General features: G+C 45.2%; 1 protein-coding gene across 1 annotated transcript in view; it reads right to left on the reverse strand.

The window, feature by feature from the left end:
- DOCK5 (dedicator of cytokinesis 5) overlaps positions 1 to 16,646 on the reverse strand; it is a 189,667-nt gene that overhangs the window by 25,086 nt on the left and 147,935 nt on the right. Inside the window, exons 40-44 of the mRNA XM_036750130.1 lie at positions 15,833 to 15,937; positions 12,309 to 12,450; positions 6,807 to 6,888; positions 4,945 to 5,029; positions 4,326 to 4,412 (exon numbers count right to left, since the gene is read on the reverse strand). Of these exons, the coding sequence (XP_036606025.1) occupies positions 4,326 to 4,412; positions 4,945 to 5,029; positions 6,807 to 6,888; positions 12,309 to 12,450; positions 15,833 to 15,937 (501 nt within the window). The remainder of the gene's footprint in view (positions 1 to 4,325; positions 4,413 to 4,944; positions 5,030 to 6,806; positions 6,889 to 12,308; positions 12,451 to 15,832; positions 15,938 to 16,646) is intronic.

Consider the following 16,646-nt stretch of genomic DNA (forward strand, 5'->3'; position numbering starts at 1 on the left):
TGGCCCGTAGGGTAGCTTTCTGCTCTGGATTGATGACACCACAGACAAAATGCTATGAAAGATGCAGGGAGGGGAGTTGGACTTCAGGCTGGGTGGTAGGGAAAATCATGGAAGGCTTCATGGAGGAGGTGGCATTTAAGCTGAGCCTTTAAAACATGAGAAGGATCTCAAAAGACACGGATGGTGTGAGATGAGCCTATTTTAGGCACAAAGGACTCATTAAAAAAATACAGAACACAAGTACAGTCATTATTCCTTGTTGAGCTCTTTTCCAAAGCCTTTTTGGGGTAGGAGTTGATGAGAAGAAACAGTTATGGTGCCTTCTCCAAAGTACCTTCCACTCCATCTATGTAGCCTAGTAACTGAGTCAATGAATGAGTGGCTTTACTAATCAGGAAGTTGTTCAACTGTTTGTGACCCATTAGGGTGTTTGGTTTATTTTTTTTTTGGCAAAGATACTGGAGTGGCTCACCATTTCCTTCTCCAGTTCATTTCACAGATGAGGAAACTGAGGCAAACAGGGTTAAGTGACTTGCCCAGGGTCACACAGCTAGGAAGTGTCTGAGGCTAGATTTAAACTCAGGGAGATGAGTCTTCCTAATTCCAAGACCAGTGATATATCCACTGTGCCATCTAGCTGCCCCATTAATTAATTAATTAGTCAATTAATTCCATCAATCAGGAAGACCTAGGCAAGTCGCTTCTGCTCCCTGAAGTCACTGTGGGGTGCTATAGTGCACAGAGAATTGGTCCTGAAGTCAATTCAAATCCAGCCTTAGGCACTGACTAGCTGAGTTATCCTGGGCAAAATACTTTGCCTTTTTCTGCCTCAGTTTCCTTCTCTGTAAAATGGAAATGATAATAGCACCTCCCTCCCAGGGCTGCTGTGGGGATCCAGTGAAATAATCGTTAAGCACATAGCTACATAAGTGCTCCAACCCTTCCCTGTGCCCCAGGTACCTCCCCAGGGCTTATCTAACAAACTGGAGATGGGCTGCAACTGACAGTGGTGGAGGGACTTCACACCGCTGGCTGAATCGCTCGTCATGTGACCTTAAGCTATCCCCAGGCACAGGAGAGGGCTGTTGTCTTGGACTCAGGGGATCTGGGTCTGACTCTAGCTCTTCCAGAACACGCAGAATCTGAGACCGAGAGTGGGAAGGCATCCCAAGGGTCATCCGCATTGAGTTCAACTGCTTCATTTGACAATGAATGAAAATTAAGATCCAGAGAAGAGAATGACTTATCCAAGGTCACAGACAGTCCTCATCAGAGGTAGGATTCAAACCCACTTCACCTTCCTTCCCTCCCTGTTCATCTCTGTCTCATTCTCATACACACACACACACACGCGCGCGCGCACACACACACACACTTCAGATGGCTCTCCCTGGATGTGGAGGATCCAATGGAAAATGTAGCTGATGTAAAAACAAAAGATATCAATCAAATTTTGCTTAAAAAATAAAACTTCTGGAACTGAACTGAATTATTCACCAGATTTGATCCTGAAAGACTTCTGGGTATTTCCCAAAATTACATCTACCCACAAAGGATGAACATCTGCAACCTTTGAAAATATTCAAAACAATGTGCTATGGAGTCTGAAAGCAGCCACCACCCACGTTTTGAGCAATAGCAACTTTGGGTGAAATAGATATAAAACTGAACATACAGTTCTGATGTGTTTGTTAAAAAATCACCCACAGTCCTTGAGCACTAGAGCTCTTAGAAGGGGATTTGGTGGAATGAAAACCAGCTGATATTCATCAAGTCCCTACTGTGTACAGAGCAGTGTCCTAGGGAGGAGGGGGCTAGGGAAGAGGTGCACAGAGCATCCCCAAGTTCAGGGCCCCTGTACATCCTGACAGAGAACTTGGAATCAAAGATGATCCAGAGTGTGGAGAGAGTAGGGCCAGGAAGACCTGGCTAAAAGGGGATAATGGGGATGCCCCTTTGGGATTGCAAATGAGGGTGGTGAGATATGTGAGAGATACTATGGATGTGGAAGTGGCAGGATTTGCCACAAGACTAGATATGAAATGTATACCAAGTTATGAGGATGAATAAGATTCCCAAGGGATGGAATGTAGAGAGAGAAGAGAAGGAAGAGAGAAGGGGAGAGGAGAGGAGGGAAGGGAATGGGGAGGGAAGGGAAGGGGAAAGGAGGGGAGGGGAGAGAAGAGAAAACAGGGAAGAGGGCAAGGCAAGGCAGGGCAGGGAAAGAAAGGGAGAAAGAAGGAGAAATGGAAGGTAAGAGATGAGAAGAGAAAAAGAGAGCCCTGGGGAATTTAGAAGAAGAGAGGAGGCCAGTACAGGAGACAGAAACTGCAGATAAGGAAGTAGGAAAAGAGCCAGGAAGAGAGGGGTGTGTCTTAGAATCCAAAGAAGGAGGGAGGATCCAGTAGGAGAGGGTGACAAAGGCTGCAGAGAGACCAGGCAGGATGAAGACTGAGAAGAGGCCCTTGGAGCGGTGGGGGGTGGGGTGGGGATTGGGAGCTCATTGGTGGGGTTAGAGTGTAGTTTCTGTCTAGTGGGGAGAGAAGGCATATGGGTAGGAGTGGAGTAGAAAGTGGATGGCAATACGTGAGATGTGGCTGGTGGGTGTGTCATATAACTTTTAAAGGAGTTTGACAGCGAAGGGGAGGGGGCGAGAGATGCCACAGTGGCCGGCTGGTGGGTCAAAGGGAATCTTTCTTAGACTTAGGGAGACCTCCTCATGTTGGTCGGTCGGTGGAACACAGCTGGGGTCCCAGAAAAAGGTGAGGCTGATGATGTATGAGAAAGAAGAGAAGACTGCTGTCATCAAAGGTTGCTAAGGACCTGGAGAGGATGGAATTGAGGACAAAGGCAGAGAGGGATCACATTTAGCCTGGAGGAAGGAAATCCTTTCCCAGAAGAAAAGCGAGAAAGGATAAAGTAGCTGAGGAGGACCCAGGAAAGTTCTGAAGAATGCAGGAGCTGGGGGTCAGAATGGGGTATGGGTGTGTACACTGAGGGGGATCATAGAATTGTAGATTTAGAAGGGCCCAACCTTAGAAATCTAGTCCAACCCCATCATTGTACATATGAGAAAACCAAGGCCCAGAAAGTTTAAGTGAATTATCCAGGTTCAAGGAGATACTAAGCATCTGAGGCTAGATTTGAACCTGGTCTTCCTGATTAAAAGTGCAGAGCTGTACACTGTGCTTTCATTCTTCATGTGCACTGGCTTCAGTCTTCTCCAGGAAGCAAAGGATCATAACAGGAAAACACACAATGGATGTTCAGAGTAGAAGTGGCAGGATTTCCATGATGTAGAATGCAGGATGTTCATAGTAGGTTGTACAGAGTAGAACGCAGGGTGTTCATAGTAGATATAGGATGTTCATAGTACAACGTTCATAGTAGAACATAGGATGTTCATAGTAGAATGCTCATAGTAGAACATAGATGTTCACAGTAGAATGTTCATAGTAGAATGTGGAATGTTCACAGTAGAACATTCATAGTAGAATGTAGGATGTTCATAGTAGAACGTGGGATGTTCACAGTAGAACGTACACAGTAGAACATAGGATGTTCATAGTAGAATGTAGGATGTTCACAGTAGAATGTTCATAGTAGAGTGTGGGATGTTCACAGCAGAATGTACACAGTAGAATGTGGGATGTTCACAGTAGAACATACAATGTTAGAGCCAGGAGAGGCCACAGAACACCGAATGTCAGAACCCAGAGAAACCTCAGAGGCTGTCTAGACCAGCCCCCCTCATTTCAGAAAGGAGAACACTGAGCTCCAGAGAGAAGTGACTTGCTCAAAGTCTCACAGGTGACAGAGTCAGAGATGGTGTTAACTCAGGGGTTTAGGGCACAGTTGGGTGACTGAAGAGTGGTGAAGATTTTTACCCACGCTTGTGGTGGGTGGGTAGTTCTCAGTGGCGCCCAGGCGGACTGTGTCCCATCAAAGCTTTGGACACATGGAAGGCCTGAAAGCACTGGAAGAAGTTTTTGACTTTTACTCAATTTTCTCATATGAACTAACAAGAGCCAGGCCTAACTTGGCTGCCATTGCCACTGGGTACATGATTGCTGCTGAAGTCAGCCTAGCACGACTGGGTCAATCAGTCATTGTAATTACAGCTGAGGGAAATTAGATGATTAAATGATTACTGACAGCTTTCTGTACACCCTAGAGACACAAACAGTTTATGTCTTTCTTTAGTGAAAAAGCAGGCTGTTGGAACACAATGCTGAGGGCAGGGAGAGACGCAGGCAGCCCTAATAAGGCCCATTGGCACGCTTGGGTCTGAGAGACATTCCTGACACACCTTGCAGAGGACTCACCGTGGTAACCTGCTTGACTTCAAACCACTTGAGAATCCCAGGAAAGGTGTAGGCGGTGGTATAGGTGGTCCTCTCAATCCACATGGTCTGGGAGCAGAAGGGAGCAAAAAACCATCAAGGCAATTTAACAAAATTCTAGCCCTCTCAACTTCCCAGTGGCCTAACTAGAGAACAGGAGTGAATTTTTCCTAAAATATTTGAATCATAGAATGTGAGAGCTGGGAGGCTTAGAACACAGGATGGGAGAGCTGGGAGGGACTCTAGAACATGAGATAGGAGAGTGGGGAGGCTTAGAACATAGAATGTCACACCTGGGATGGCCCTTAGGGAAACAGAATGATGGACCTTGGAATAGAGAATGTTATGGTTTAAAGAGGACTTAAAGCATAGAATATTAGCTTGTGAAATGCACATGAAGGAGCCCTGAAAACACAGCAGCCCAGAATATTTGACCATGGTGGTGGTGGGGGTAGCGAATGGATTCACAGAATGGCACCACCCTCTTTTTTTCTGTGCATCACAAGCTTGGGGAGAGAACAGAGCCAATGGGAGCTGGGGCTCTTCAGGCCCTTGGGGGATGCTATTTGTTTGTTAGGCAAGGAGAGAACACAGGACTCACTGCGAACTCATTGTCAGGATCCTTTTCTCCTTTCCGAAAGGGCCGGGAATGCTGGAACTGCTGAACCTCATTGGCCCTGTAGTAACTGCAGAAGAACAGCAGAGCACCCAGAGTCACCTTTCTCCTGACACCACAACGATCATGTACATAGCATCTTTCTATTTGTTAGAGATGTCAGTTCATTTGATTTTCACAATAGCCCTGTGAGGTGGTTGCTAGGGCCAGGACAAGTAAAGGGGCTTGCCTGGGATTTGAACCCAGGTCTTCATGACTTCAGTGCCACATCACCACCTAACTGCTTCTACCAATCAAAATCTGCTGTCTTTCTAGGCAACAACTGTCCTTCATAAAACCATAGACCCAACAGAATGTCAGGGCAGCAAGGGAGCTTAGAGATCTTCTATCTGAAAATAATAATAAGAATGGCAATAGCTGGAGGTTGGCCAAACAATTTACAAATGTCATTTCATCTGACGGTCAAAATCACCCTGTGCCGCTGGGACGATGCTTAGTATTATTGCTTTACGGACACAAAAGTTGACGACCACGGAGCTTGAGGGACTTGCCTAGGGTCACACAGCTAAGGGGTAAGGGCTAAGCTCAGAACCAGTCCAGCATTCTTGACTATCCGCCATATTGTTTTATTTCTGCTCCCTCCTTTTATAGAGGACGGAGCTGTCTTAGAACAAAAGCACTGTCCTTGCAGGAAAGCGGAAGCCCAGACACTACCAGTGACAGTTGGGGCCCCATTTTTCTCTCTTGATCAATGGGAAGACACATTGTGGATAGCATGGGGTCATGCAGTGTTGCCACCAATACCTCGTGCGTGTACATCTCAGACAGATGTCACAGCATCTTGAATAAAGAGGTCACTGACTAGGAAAGGAAGTGGTTGGGTCATGAAGTGAGATGGAGGGATGGCCAGCCTGGGTGCTGTGACCAGAACCACAAAGTATGGAAGAAACTGAGGAAGGCCTCAGCACATGGGGAAGGCCCTCTGCTGAGCATGGATGCAATGATGGGGATGAGAGAAGAATCCCATAGGACAGAGGGGTGCAGATGGACTGAGATCTGCACTGGTGATGAGGAAAGCTGGGGTCCAAGAAAATGGGCATGTGCTTGGATATCTCTCATCTCATCAAGTCTGGTTTGTTGAGCCATATACGTGCTTTAATATACAAACACATGTGCACAAACACGCACACATCTACAGACATGTAGGATAGAGGCAGTATGACATAGTGATAGAGAGCTAGCTTTGGACTCAGCAAGGCCTTAGTTCTAGCCCTGCCTCTAGTGAACACTACTGCAAGTCCTGGTGACCCTCTCAGGGGCCAGGTCACACTGCAGGGGCTGATCTGCATCGGTGGAGGGAGTTTCCGTACTAGGAGTTCCCCATACTAATGAAGCTGCAAGTCTAGTCCCAACAGCAGACATAGACATACTATGTAAATACATCGATACATCAGTCCTGTCTTTCATGATTCAAACATTTGCCAGTGTGTACCCACTGCATTCTAACCCACATCAAATCACTTTGTAGCATCCTGGAGAATATAACCTCCTTGAGGGCAGAGACTAACTCACTTTTGTGTTTGTATCCCCAGTACTTAACCCAGTGGCTTATAATTCAATTCAGTAGGCAATCATTATGTACCAACTATATACCTGAAAATAATAGTCCGGTTGAACTGAACTTGACAAATGCCCCCTTCAGCTCAGTAGGCTTAGTCATGTGGGGCTGGAGGGTTTGCTAGCTGGCTCTGCTTGGGTTGGAAAACCTGGGCCCCCCCCAGCTGTAAGTGTGCCATCCTATGATAACCTGCAAGGGTGAAAATCTGACTGGTTTTGTAACCACTTACTTCAAGATCTGCTCTGGCACAGGTTTGTCCTTGTAATTTGGAGGTAGGTTCATCACGGGCTTCACCGTGAAGCATTGCATATCTGAGGCTTCAGTTAAGGAAGCAATGTGGGAGCCTGGTCCTTCAGTCCATCTCCATGCCTCCACCTCCCCAAATGTCCATTCTGCAGCTCTTCCCTTTTCCCCAAATGACAGGGCAGCTCTGTTATTCATGACCAACCTACCTTATTAATCAAGCTACCTCCAGAGTTTGTGGTCAGTAGCCTTGTAGATAGCCCTGGCTCGAAAGTCTCAAAGAGAAATCAGCCTTCAATAAAACAACAAAGAAAAGCCACATGACCTGTTATCCCAGGTCATTCTGTCTGATAAGCCCTCCTACTCGTGTCAGGAATTGGAGGACTGACTATACTTCACCTCTTGTTGGACACAGGAATACTCCAAAGACCTCAAGAGAAACATTGAAGGAAGAGGGTCTGGCACCAGAGACTCCAGTCTGGATAACTGTTCCCAGAGACCTCAAAGAACACCCTTGGCTCATTGACAAGCACTTCGTCACCTGCTCTCCCCTCCCCCACCTTCAGACTTCTTACACCTTGCACCCTGCCCAGCCATGTACTCTTCAGCTCAGAGACAGGGACCTCCCTGCTGCTCATTTATCTCCCACCTCCGAGCACTTTCACCGGTGGTACCCCATGCACATAACTCCCTCCCTCTTCCTCTCTCCCTCCTGGCTTCCTTCCATTCTCAGTTAAAGTCCCAAACTTCTACAGAAAACCTTTTCCATTCCTTCTTAAGTCTGTAAACTCCTTCCATTGAGTAGTTCCAAACTACGTGCAGCTTGTTTGTACACAGTTATTTGCTTGTTGTCTCCCCATTAGACTGTGAACTCCTTGAGGGCAGGGACTGTCTTTTACCTTCCTTTGCATTCCCAGTGCTTAGCACAGTGCCTGGCACATAGTAGGCACTTAATAAATACTACTGACTTTGCCAATGCTGTGGCACTTCACATGTTCAACTCTTTATGACTCCACATGGGGGTTTTCTTGGCAAGATATGGGAGCAGTTTGCCATTTTCTTCTCCAGCTCATTTTACAGATGAGGAAACTGAGGCAAACAGGGTAAAGTGACTTGCCCAGGGTCACACAGCTAGTAAGCATCTGAGGTTGGATTTGAACTCAAGTCCTCCTGATTCCAAAGCTGAAGCTCTAACCATGACTTGCTTAGGGTCACACAATTTGTAAATGTCAAGAGGCTGGATTTAAACTTGGGTCTTGACTCCAAATCAAGTACTCCATGAAGTATACCCGCTGTCTCTTAAGAAGGCTCATTAACCGAATACTTTATTTCCAGCACCCAGATCAAAGCCTATTCCTAGAGGCCCTTCCATGAAGGAAGGCATTTATTAAGTACTGACTATGAGCCAAGCATGGAGGAGACAGGGGGAAAAGGGAGGTGGTTCCTCTCAGGCCACTGATCTCAAGGAGCTTCCCTTATGATTGGAGGAGATAACATGTATAGGAGAGTTCAGCTGCAGGGTGGGTGGAAAGGCCTGGTGGTCCCTAGTCTAGTAGCAGGAAGATGGCAAGACAAAGGGTCAACGGTCACTTCTTCTGGACTCTCCAACCCAGGGAGCCTGTCCTAGGGGTTATGAGAGCTTCCCTTTGGGGAAGGAAATGCGTTGGAAAATGTTCACACATTATTATGGGCTCAGTCCAGCTTGGGGAAGCAGTAAGGAGTGGATCAAGACTCAATGAGACTGGCAGTGAACTAGCCAAGGGTCATTACATAGGAAAGCAAATTGCTTCAGTCTTTGATTCAGAGTCAGGGCACAGCTGCTTTCATTCAGAAGTGAGTGGGAAGGAAAACACAGGAACTAAAGTTGCCTTTGGTGCATTTTAGGGTATGTTCTGAAGAGTATTGGAGAGCGCCATACATTGAGCTGGCTTGGGCTAAGCTGAACTATAATGAACTGACAGGTGGGAAGCATCATTGGTTCTTAAACTTTTTCACTCTGTAGACTGATTTGGTTGAGTTCACACACTGGGGATCATGATTCATTGTCTATCCATGCTCGAGAACAAATGGGAAGACGCTAATGAGATCCTTAAGATGCCAGTGGCTCTTGTATCTTTCAATATGGTCCCTCCAATCATGTCAATGGAAGTCCATCTGGTGAAGCCCTTGTTCATGTCCTCTGCTAAGTTTACCAAAAGGGTCCACCCAACATGTTGGAGGTCTTCTTTGAGTTCTCCTGACACTGCTGAATTCTCTCTATCGCATTTTTAATGGGGCACCAATATTCTAATTATATGCAAATGCCACTGCTCCAGTTGATGAGTGTTCACTTTGGTTTTCATTATTTACAATATCAATAATACAAATGTTTCCACAAACACTTTTGTACAGAGGGGTCTGTCTTCAGCCTCTGTATTTGGCCTCTCTGTGGTAGACGCCTAGTGATGGTCATGCTTCACAGTTTTAGTGACTTCTGGGTAATTTCTCCTGAAATCACGAGGATGCCAGTGGAACACATGCCCAAGGCTATCCCTTGTTCTTAGTCCATTACTAGCACATCTCCTTTTTAAATCATAATTCTTTTTCTATCATACATACTCATATCAATGAAGGACACCCATTAGCAGTCCATCTCCATACATTTTTTTTTCTGCTATATAAACTCCTATGAGTAAAGGACATGGGACCATAAAATCCGAACTGGGAGGGATGCTTAGAGATCACTTCATCCGATCCACTTAGTTTAAAGCTGAGGAAACTGAGACCCAGAGAGGTGAAATGATTTGCCCAAAGTAGTAAGTGGAACAGATGGGATTTAAACTCAAGTCTTCGGACTCCAAATGAAGAATTCATTCCTCTATGTCATGTCATAAATACGAGAGATGGAATCGAGTTGGAGACTGCTGCAAGGCAATCAAGCTACTCCCTATGAATTGCCCCTCTAGGGGCCTGGCATGGGAGGGTTGTGATGGGCGTGGGGGGGGGAGGGCTCTTGTTCACATGTAAAAATGATTTCTGCTCATAAACTCATAGGGGAAAGGAAGGGCATAAGCATTGATATAGCACCTACTATGTGCCAGGCGCCGTACTAAGAGCTTTACAAACTTTACCCCATGTGATCCTCACAATAATTTTACAAGGTAGGTGCTGTCATTATGCCCATTTTACAGTTGGGGAAACTGAGGCTGACAGAAGTCAAGTGATTTGCTAGAAAGCATCAGAGGACAGATTTGAACTCAGGTCTTTCTGACTCCAGGCCAAAAGGCAGCTGATGATCCATATGAAATTGTGATGAACCATGTGATTATTTTCAACTAAGCCTACCCTGTTAAGACTACCTGAAATACCCTTCGAAGCCTTTTAGGGCAAAGAGATGGAGGTAGGCCGGCTGAAAAGCTAAAGCAAAGAAAGCTCACCAAGCTCTCTCTCCATCTTCTTTGTTGGTCCATCATCCCACGTCCCATCCTATGGGAGTCTTCAAGGCTCTGTAGTGGTCCTCTGTCTTGTTTCTCTCTACTTTCTCTATCAGCATCACTGGGTTTAATCATGTCTATTCAGATGACTCTCACGTCTATCCACCAACCTCCGTCTCTCTCTTTGACTGTTGGACAACCTGGGTGTATTGCAGCCACCTCTAATTCAACACATCTCAACTGGGACTCATTAGCTTCCTTCTTCCATTGAGGGAACTACCTCCTTTCAAATCAACAGGATCTGCAACCTTGGAGTCATCCTATACTCTTCTCTTTTCCTTGCCCACCATATCTGATCTGTTGTGCAGTCTTGTTTATCCAGGCTCCACAACACGCTCTGAATCCAGCTCCTTCTCTCTGCTTATAAAAAGCTCTACCATGGTTCAATCTCCCATTATCACCCTTTTACAACAGTATACTGTTGATCTCCAGCTTCCAGTCTCTCCCTTCCCCTATTCATTTTCCCATAACTGCCAAAGTAAGCATACTAAGCATGTCACTCCTCTGCTCAGGCATCTTTAGCGACTCCCTATTGCCTGGAGGAAAAAACGAATGATCTTCTCAGCTTGGCATTAAGAGCCTTTCCCAGTTTGACTCCAACCTGTCTCTCCAGACTTAGTTCAGAGAGCTCCCTTTGACACCCTCTATGTTCTCACCAACCTGGTCAACTTGCTGTGTCCTGAACTCAGGATTCCAAGTCTTTTCCCAGGGCCTTGCATGGGCTTTCCCTGTGTCTCTCCTGTACTCCCTCTCCTCTAGAACCCCTAGCTTCCTTCGAGGTGCTGCCTCCTCTCTGCTCTCCCCCAGTTGTTGGTGCTTCTCCTCACAACCCTATGTTCATTTAGCTTTAGTTTAGCACATGTTCTATTATCTCTCTATCCCGGCAACAGAAAGTAAGCTCTCTGGGGCCAGGAACAGGTTTTTGTTTCTGTTTAGTAAAAGCTTAATAAATGTTGGTTGAATTAAAGTTTGGCCTGAAAATTTGGCTGAAAGTAGATAATAACTTTGTCTTTCTTTTACCTTTGGGAAGGTTTCCTGGAGACTAAGAGTGGGGAGAGATTACGTAAGAAACCATTAGATATTGAATTTTAGGTTATCATTCTTAGAAATTGTCCAATTTTGGTCAAATATCTGGAGGAAGAATAGAATAGGGATGAACTAGAACTCCAATTCTACTGCTGAGGGAAGGCTCAGGTGTGGAACCTCTCTTTACTTGTGCTGTGAACACCTTCTCTGGACCTTGAAATTTTTAGAGCACCGCCTAGAGCTTTGAGAGGTTATGGGACTTGTCTAGGATCACACAGCCAGTACCTGTCAAGGTAGGATTTGAACACAGGTCTTCCTGGTTTCTAGGCCAGCTCTCTATCCACTATGTCACATGATCTAGTAAAATTCTGGTCCCCCTGGAAGGTTGAGCAAGAAGACCTGGGAGGCTGTCCTCCCCACTGATTCTCCTTTAGGTTGGAGAACTTTGAGTTATACTTGCAATTTCAAAGAATTGTAGAATATGAAAGGTGGGAGGGTCCCTATCTAGTCCATCCAATTTTCATGATGAGGAAACTGAGGCTCCTGGAGGTTATATGAGTTGGCCCAACCCAAGACAGCTGGGCTGGGCTTGACAGAGGACCAGAAGCCAGAATGCCTGGCTACAAGCACAGCTGTGCTCTTTCTCTCATCAGAATCCAACTCCCATCTTGGTTCTTACTCATCTCTCCCCACTAAAATAACTTATTTATTTTATGTTTACTTATCTGTATACATTGTCTTTTCACCAGTAAATTCCTTGAGGACAGGGAATGTTTTGTCTTGTCTTTGTATGTCTAGTGCTTAGTACAGTGTCTGGCACATGATAAGAGCTTAATAAATATTTAATGAATAAAAGAGAATTGAATTATATTACACAAAGGGAAACCAAGGCAGAGAGCTGAAGCAAGTAACTGATGGTCACAGGGAGTCTAGCCAAGAGATCACTTAGCCTCTTAGCCAAGCCAAGTGAAAGCCATAGCAAAGGATACACTGTTTGGGAGATGATTTGATTTCCTCTCCTGGAGGAGTTGTACTGGTCATCTTCTCTGCATTGGGAAACTGAGTCAGCAGCTTAAGGTTGAAGTCTTCCCTTCGCTCATACTCCTTTCCTCGATAGATGAAGATTTTGTTCTGGATGTTCAAGGAAGAAAGAAAGGTTAGAATGACATAGGCTAGAGGCATGGTGCAACTGGACAGGATAGATGTAAACTAAAGAGTAAACTATCCCAGTCAGCAGCAAGGCAGCCAGGTGGTGCAGTGGGTTATGGGCCTGGGGGCAGGAAGTTGTCATTGTTCAGTTGTGCTCTATCCACTGTGCCACCTAGCTGCCCTGGAGTCAGGAGGACCTGAATTCAAATCCAGCCTCAGATACTTACTCTCTGTGTGACCCTGGGCAAGTCACTTAACCCTGTTTGCTTCAGTTTTCTCACGTATAAAATGAATGGGAGAAAGAAATGGCAAACCACTATGGTACCTTTACCAAGAAAACCCCAAATGGGATCATGAAGAGTCAGGCACGACTGAAACAACTCAACAACAACAAAGTGAACAAAGGCCAGTTAGCAGGAACTAGCACGGTACTTGGGTCCAGCCCGTCTGGAGAAGAGGAACTATGTGGGGGAATGATGAGAAGTGAGGTTAATTATATAAAGTAGGGCCGAGTCAGTGGGGTGGAGGCTGGAAAGCCAGGGAAGGCTGCTACGGTGCTTGAGCAAAGGAATGAGAGGAGGGGGGTTGCAGTAAAATTGTCTGGAGGAATTAGACACCCAAGGCAGGGGGCCAGCTCAGCTACCACCATTCTACAGGGCTGAGGCGGCAACGGTGACAAAGGTGGCAAAAGAGTGGCAGGGAGCAATTTGGAACTATGCCCAAAGGGCTATAAAAATGTGCCTACCCTTTGACCCAGCAATACCACTTCTAGGGCTGTGTCCCAAAGAGATCACACAAGCGGGAAAAGGACCCGCATGCACAAAAATATTTACAGCAGCTCTTTTTGTGGTGGCCAAGAATTGGAAATCAAAGGGATGCCCATCAATTGGGGAATGGCTGAACAAGCTGTGGCATATGAATGGAATGGAATGGTATTGTTCCATAAGTTATGATAAGCAGGTGGACTTCAGAAAAACCTAGAAAGACTCGCATGAACTGATGCTGAGTAAAGTGAGCAGAACCAGGAAAACACTGTACACTGTACACTGTACCAGCTCTGATAGACTTAGCTCTTCTCAGCGATGCAATGATCTAGGACAATTCGAGACTCATGATGGAAAATGCTGTCCACATCCAGAGAAAGAACTATGGAGTCTGAATGCAGGTTGAAGCAGATTATTTTTCATTTTTTTTTGTTTTTTCTTTCTTGTGGTTTTTCTCTGCGGTTTGAATTCTTCTTTACAACAGGACTAATGTGGCAATATGTTTAATATGATTGTCCATGTATGGCCTGTATCATAGTGTATGCTGTCTTGGGGAGGGGGGAGAGAGAAAATTTAAAACTCAAAATCTTATAAAAGTGAATGTTGAAAACTAAAAGTAAATACATGTTTTTTTTAAAAAGAAAAGTTTCCATCAAGAAAAATATTAGGCCAAGAGCCAATGGTTACACCATCCAGCTGGCTGGTGGCTGCTCATCTCCCTCTAAGAGACATACTCACCTCAGAACAGTTTCTAAGGATGAAAAGGTCTTCCCTTTGGGAAGGGATAGATTAGAAAGTATAAAAAATGGGCATCGGGTCATTCTTACTGGGAGGTTTTATTAGGGCCCATTAAAATTCACTGCAGACTTTATAAGAGTCAGTACATATGGAAGCAATGAGCGTCAAGCTCATTTGTTGGGAGACTGGGGGTGGGGGGTGGGGTCACGGATAAGTCTTGATTCTCCTGAGGGAGAAAAGTTTTGAGTGTGGACCAAGTGATGGATTGTCATGCCTGTCTGTTACTGGCAGAACAACCCTTGTTCGAAGTGAGTCCACAGAAGATCCCAATACTTTTATTCGATTACAAAAAGCAGCCATTTTATCTATCTGTGAAATAGACCATAGAACATTAAATGTGATAGATGATGGCTGCTAGTGACCTCTCTAAAAAGGACTTTGGGTGTATTTTGTAGGTACTTACAAGGAAGCATGTGGTGTCTCCTGATAGAACGTATATGCTTTTACCTTTTTTTGGGGGGGGTATCCCCCAGTGCCTAGGGTACCTGGCACATGGTAGGCGATTAATCAATGACGAATAAGTAGCAGGATAGAGACTTGTCCTAGGACCCTTTCTATCTAAACTCCATTTAACAAGACAAGAACAAGGATGTTGATGATAATAGATTGGACTTGTGATTTCAATGCAAGAGAGAGTGTAGGGCATCCCCTTCTCAGAAACTTAAGAACTGCCTAGAATACGGAGAGGTTAAGCAACTTGTGCCAGGTCACACAGGTGTGATGAGCAAGAGGTAGAATTTGAAAGTGGGCCTTCCTGGCTTCACAGGTAGCTCGGCATCCCCTATATCATGCTGCCTAAGATAATAATATGATGATATAAGATGAGAAGAATCACTGCTTTAGACCTCCCCATTCCAGTTGGAGAGCTGGGGTCCAACTCCCCAGTTTTTCAGATGTGGAAACAGAGGCACAGAGAAGCACGGGTTACATAAATAATAGTCATCTGAGGTGGGATTTGCACCAGGTCCTCAACTCCAAAGGCAGTGCCCTATCCGTGGTGCCTTGTGGCCTCTCAAATGCAACTTTGATGAGATTAATAATAATGATTAATAATAATAATCTCATTTAAACTGAATTTGAGAGGCAGCAAGGCACTGGAGAGAGCACTGCCTTTGGAATCATACATACTCTTTAAAGACTTCAGAGTCCTTTTTCATTCAGAATTTAATTCAATTGTTACAATAGCCCCCATGAAGCAGGGAGCAGGATAGACAGAATTATCACTCTCACAAATGAGAAAATCGAGTCTCAGTGATGTTAAATACTTGGTTATGGTCGGAGAGGAGAAGGGGCACAGCTTGGAGCAGAAGAGCCTGTACTCCCACCATACCACACTGATTTCTCATTAAGGGTGTGAAAAACCCTGGGGAAATCAGTGTACTTTCCACAGTTTTTAAGGGAGTGGGCAGATTGTGTATTTTTAGCCAATTTCAGAGGCTGAACTGTTTTCAATTCTAGCTAGAAACTGCATAAATAAACAAACAATTAGCTGGCTCTCCCTTCTTTCCAGCCGGACATGGCCATGGCCTGTTTTCTCCATCTCATTCCACCTGGGACAAACCATTTGCTAAAAAGTTCTGCCAGAATGTTGGTGGTGTCTAGGGATGGGAGGTGAAGAGGGGGGTGGAGATGCTGGACAGTTCCGGAAATGTTTCCTCCCCTACCACCCACATTGAGAAAGAACCATGCACAGATGCTAACATGAGGACGTGGGGGGAGTGAACCGGGAATGATGAGAATAAACTCTTCTTTTTCAGACCTGGACATGTTCAGCAGCCTCTGAGCCCTCTGGGATCTCTTACCCGAAGAAATGACGGGAAGCCTTGTCCATAGTAACCGACAGCAAAGTACTCTGGCTGGGGCCTCATCGCTTTAATGATGTTCTCATAAAATGAAGCCCGTTTTTTCTGAAATGAAAGAGAGAATGGAAATGTTGGGAGTAGGAGCCGTGGAGCTTAGAGATCACACAGATAATTTTCATGAAACAGGGGAAAGCAGAGCCAAGAAAACCATAAATACAAAGACCACAGCAACATAAATGGAAGGACCACCACCATGAAAATCTGAGATCAATGTCACAAAATGACAAAGAACACAAGAGAAGACACAGCAAAAGGCAGCCACCTGACTCCTTTGTGGAAGTGGGGGAGGAGGCCCATAGGAGTTCCCCGTTGCATATAATGTCAGATTTTGCCAATATATTGGTCAGTTTTGTTGAATTTTTTTTCTCTTATAAAAAACTTCTTTATTATAACAGATGACTCTTTGGGAGAAGGTAGGAGAATGGACACAGGGAGACACTTAGGTGATATGAAATCAAAATTTATTTTAAAAAAAGAATGAGTAGCCGTGGAGCTTGGAGACCATACAGGAATATTAATTGTCATAACAAAGCACTTCAAGGTTTACAAGGGGCTTTTTGTGGCAGGAAAGAAGTGTGTGTGTGGGGGGTGGGAGGAGTAGATGCCTGACAAGTGGGGAATGTCTAAACAGGGTGTGATATATGAATGTTATGGAATATCACTGAGGTCCATAAAACAATAAATATGAAGAGTGCAGAGATACACGGGGAGAATTCCATGAAGCTTGAGGGAAGAACACAAAACCAAGAACACA

Source organism: Trichosurus vulpecula, chromosome 3 (assembly GCF_011100635.1).
Source record: "Trichosurus vulpecula isolate mTriVul1 chromosome 3, mTriVul1.pri, whole genome shotgun sequence".
In the NCBI taxonomy this organism is placed as follows: Eukaryota; Metazoa; Chordata; class Mammalia; order Diprotodontia; family Phalangeridae; genus Trichosurus; species Trichosurus vulpecula.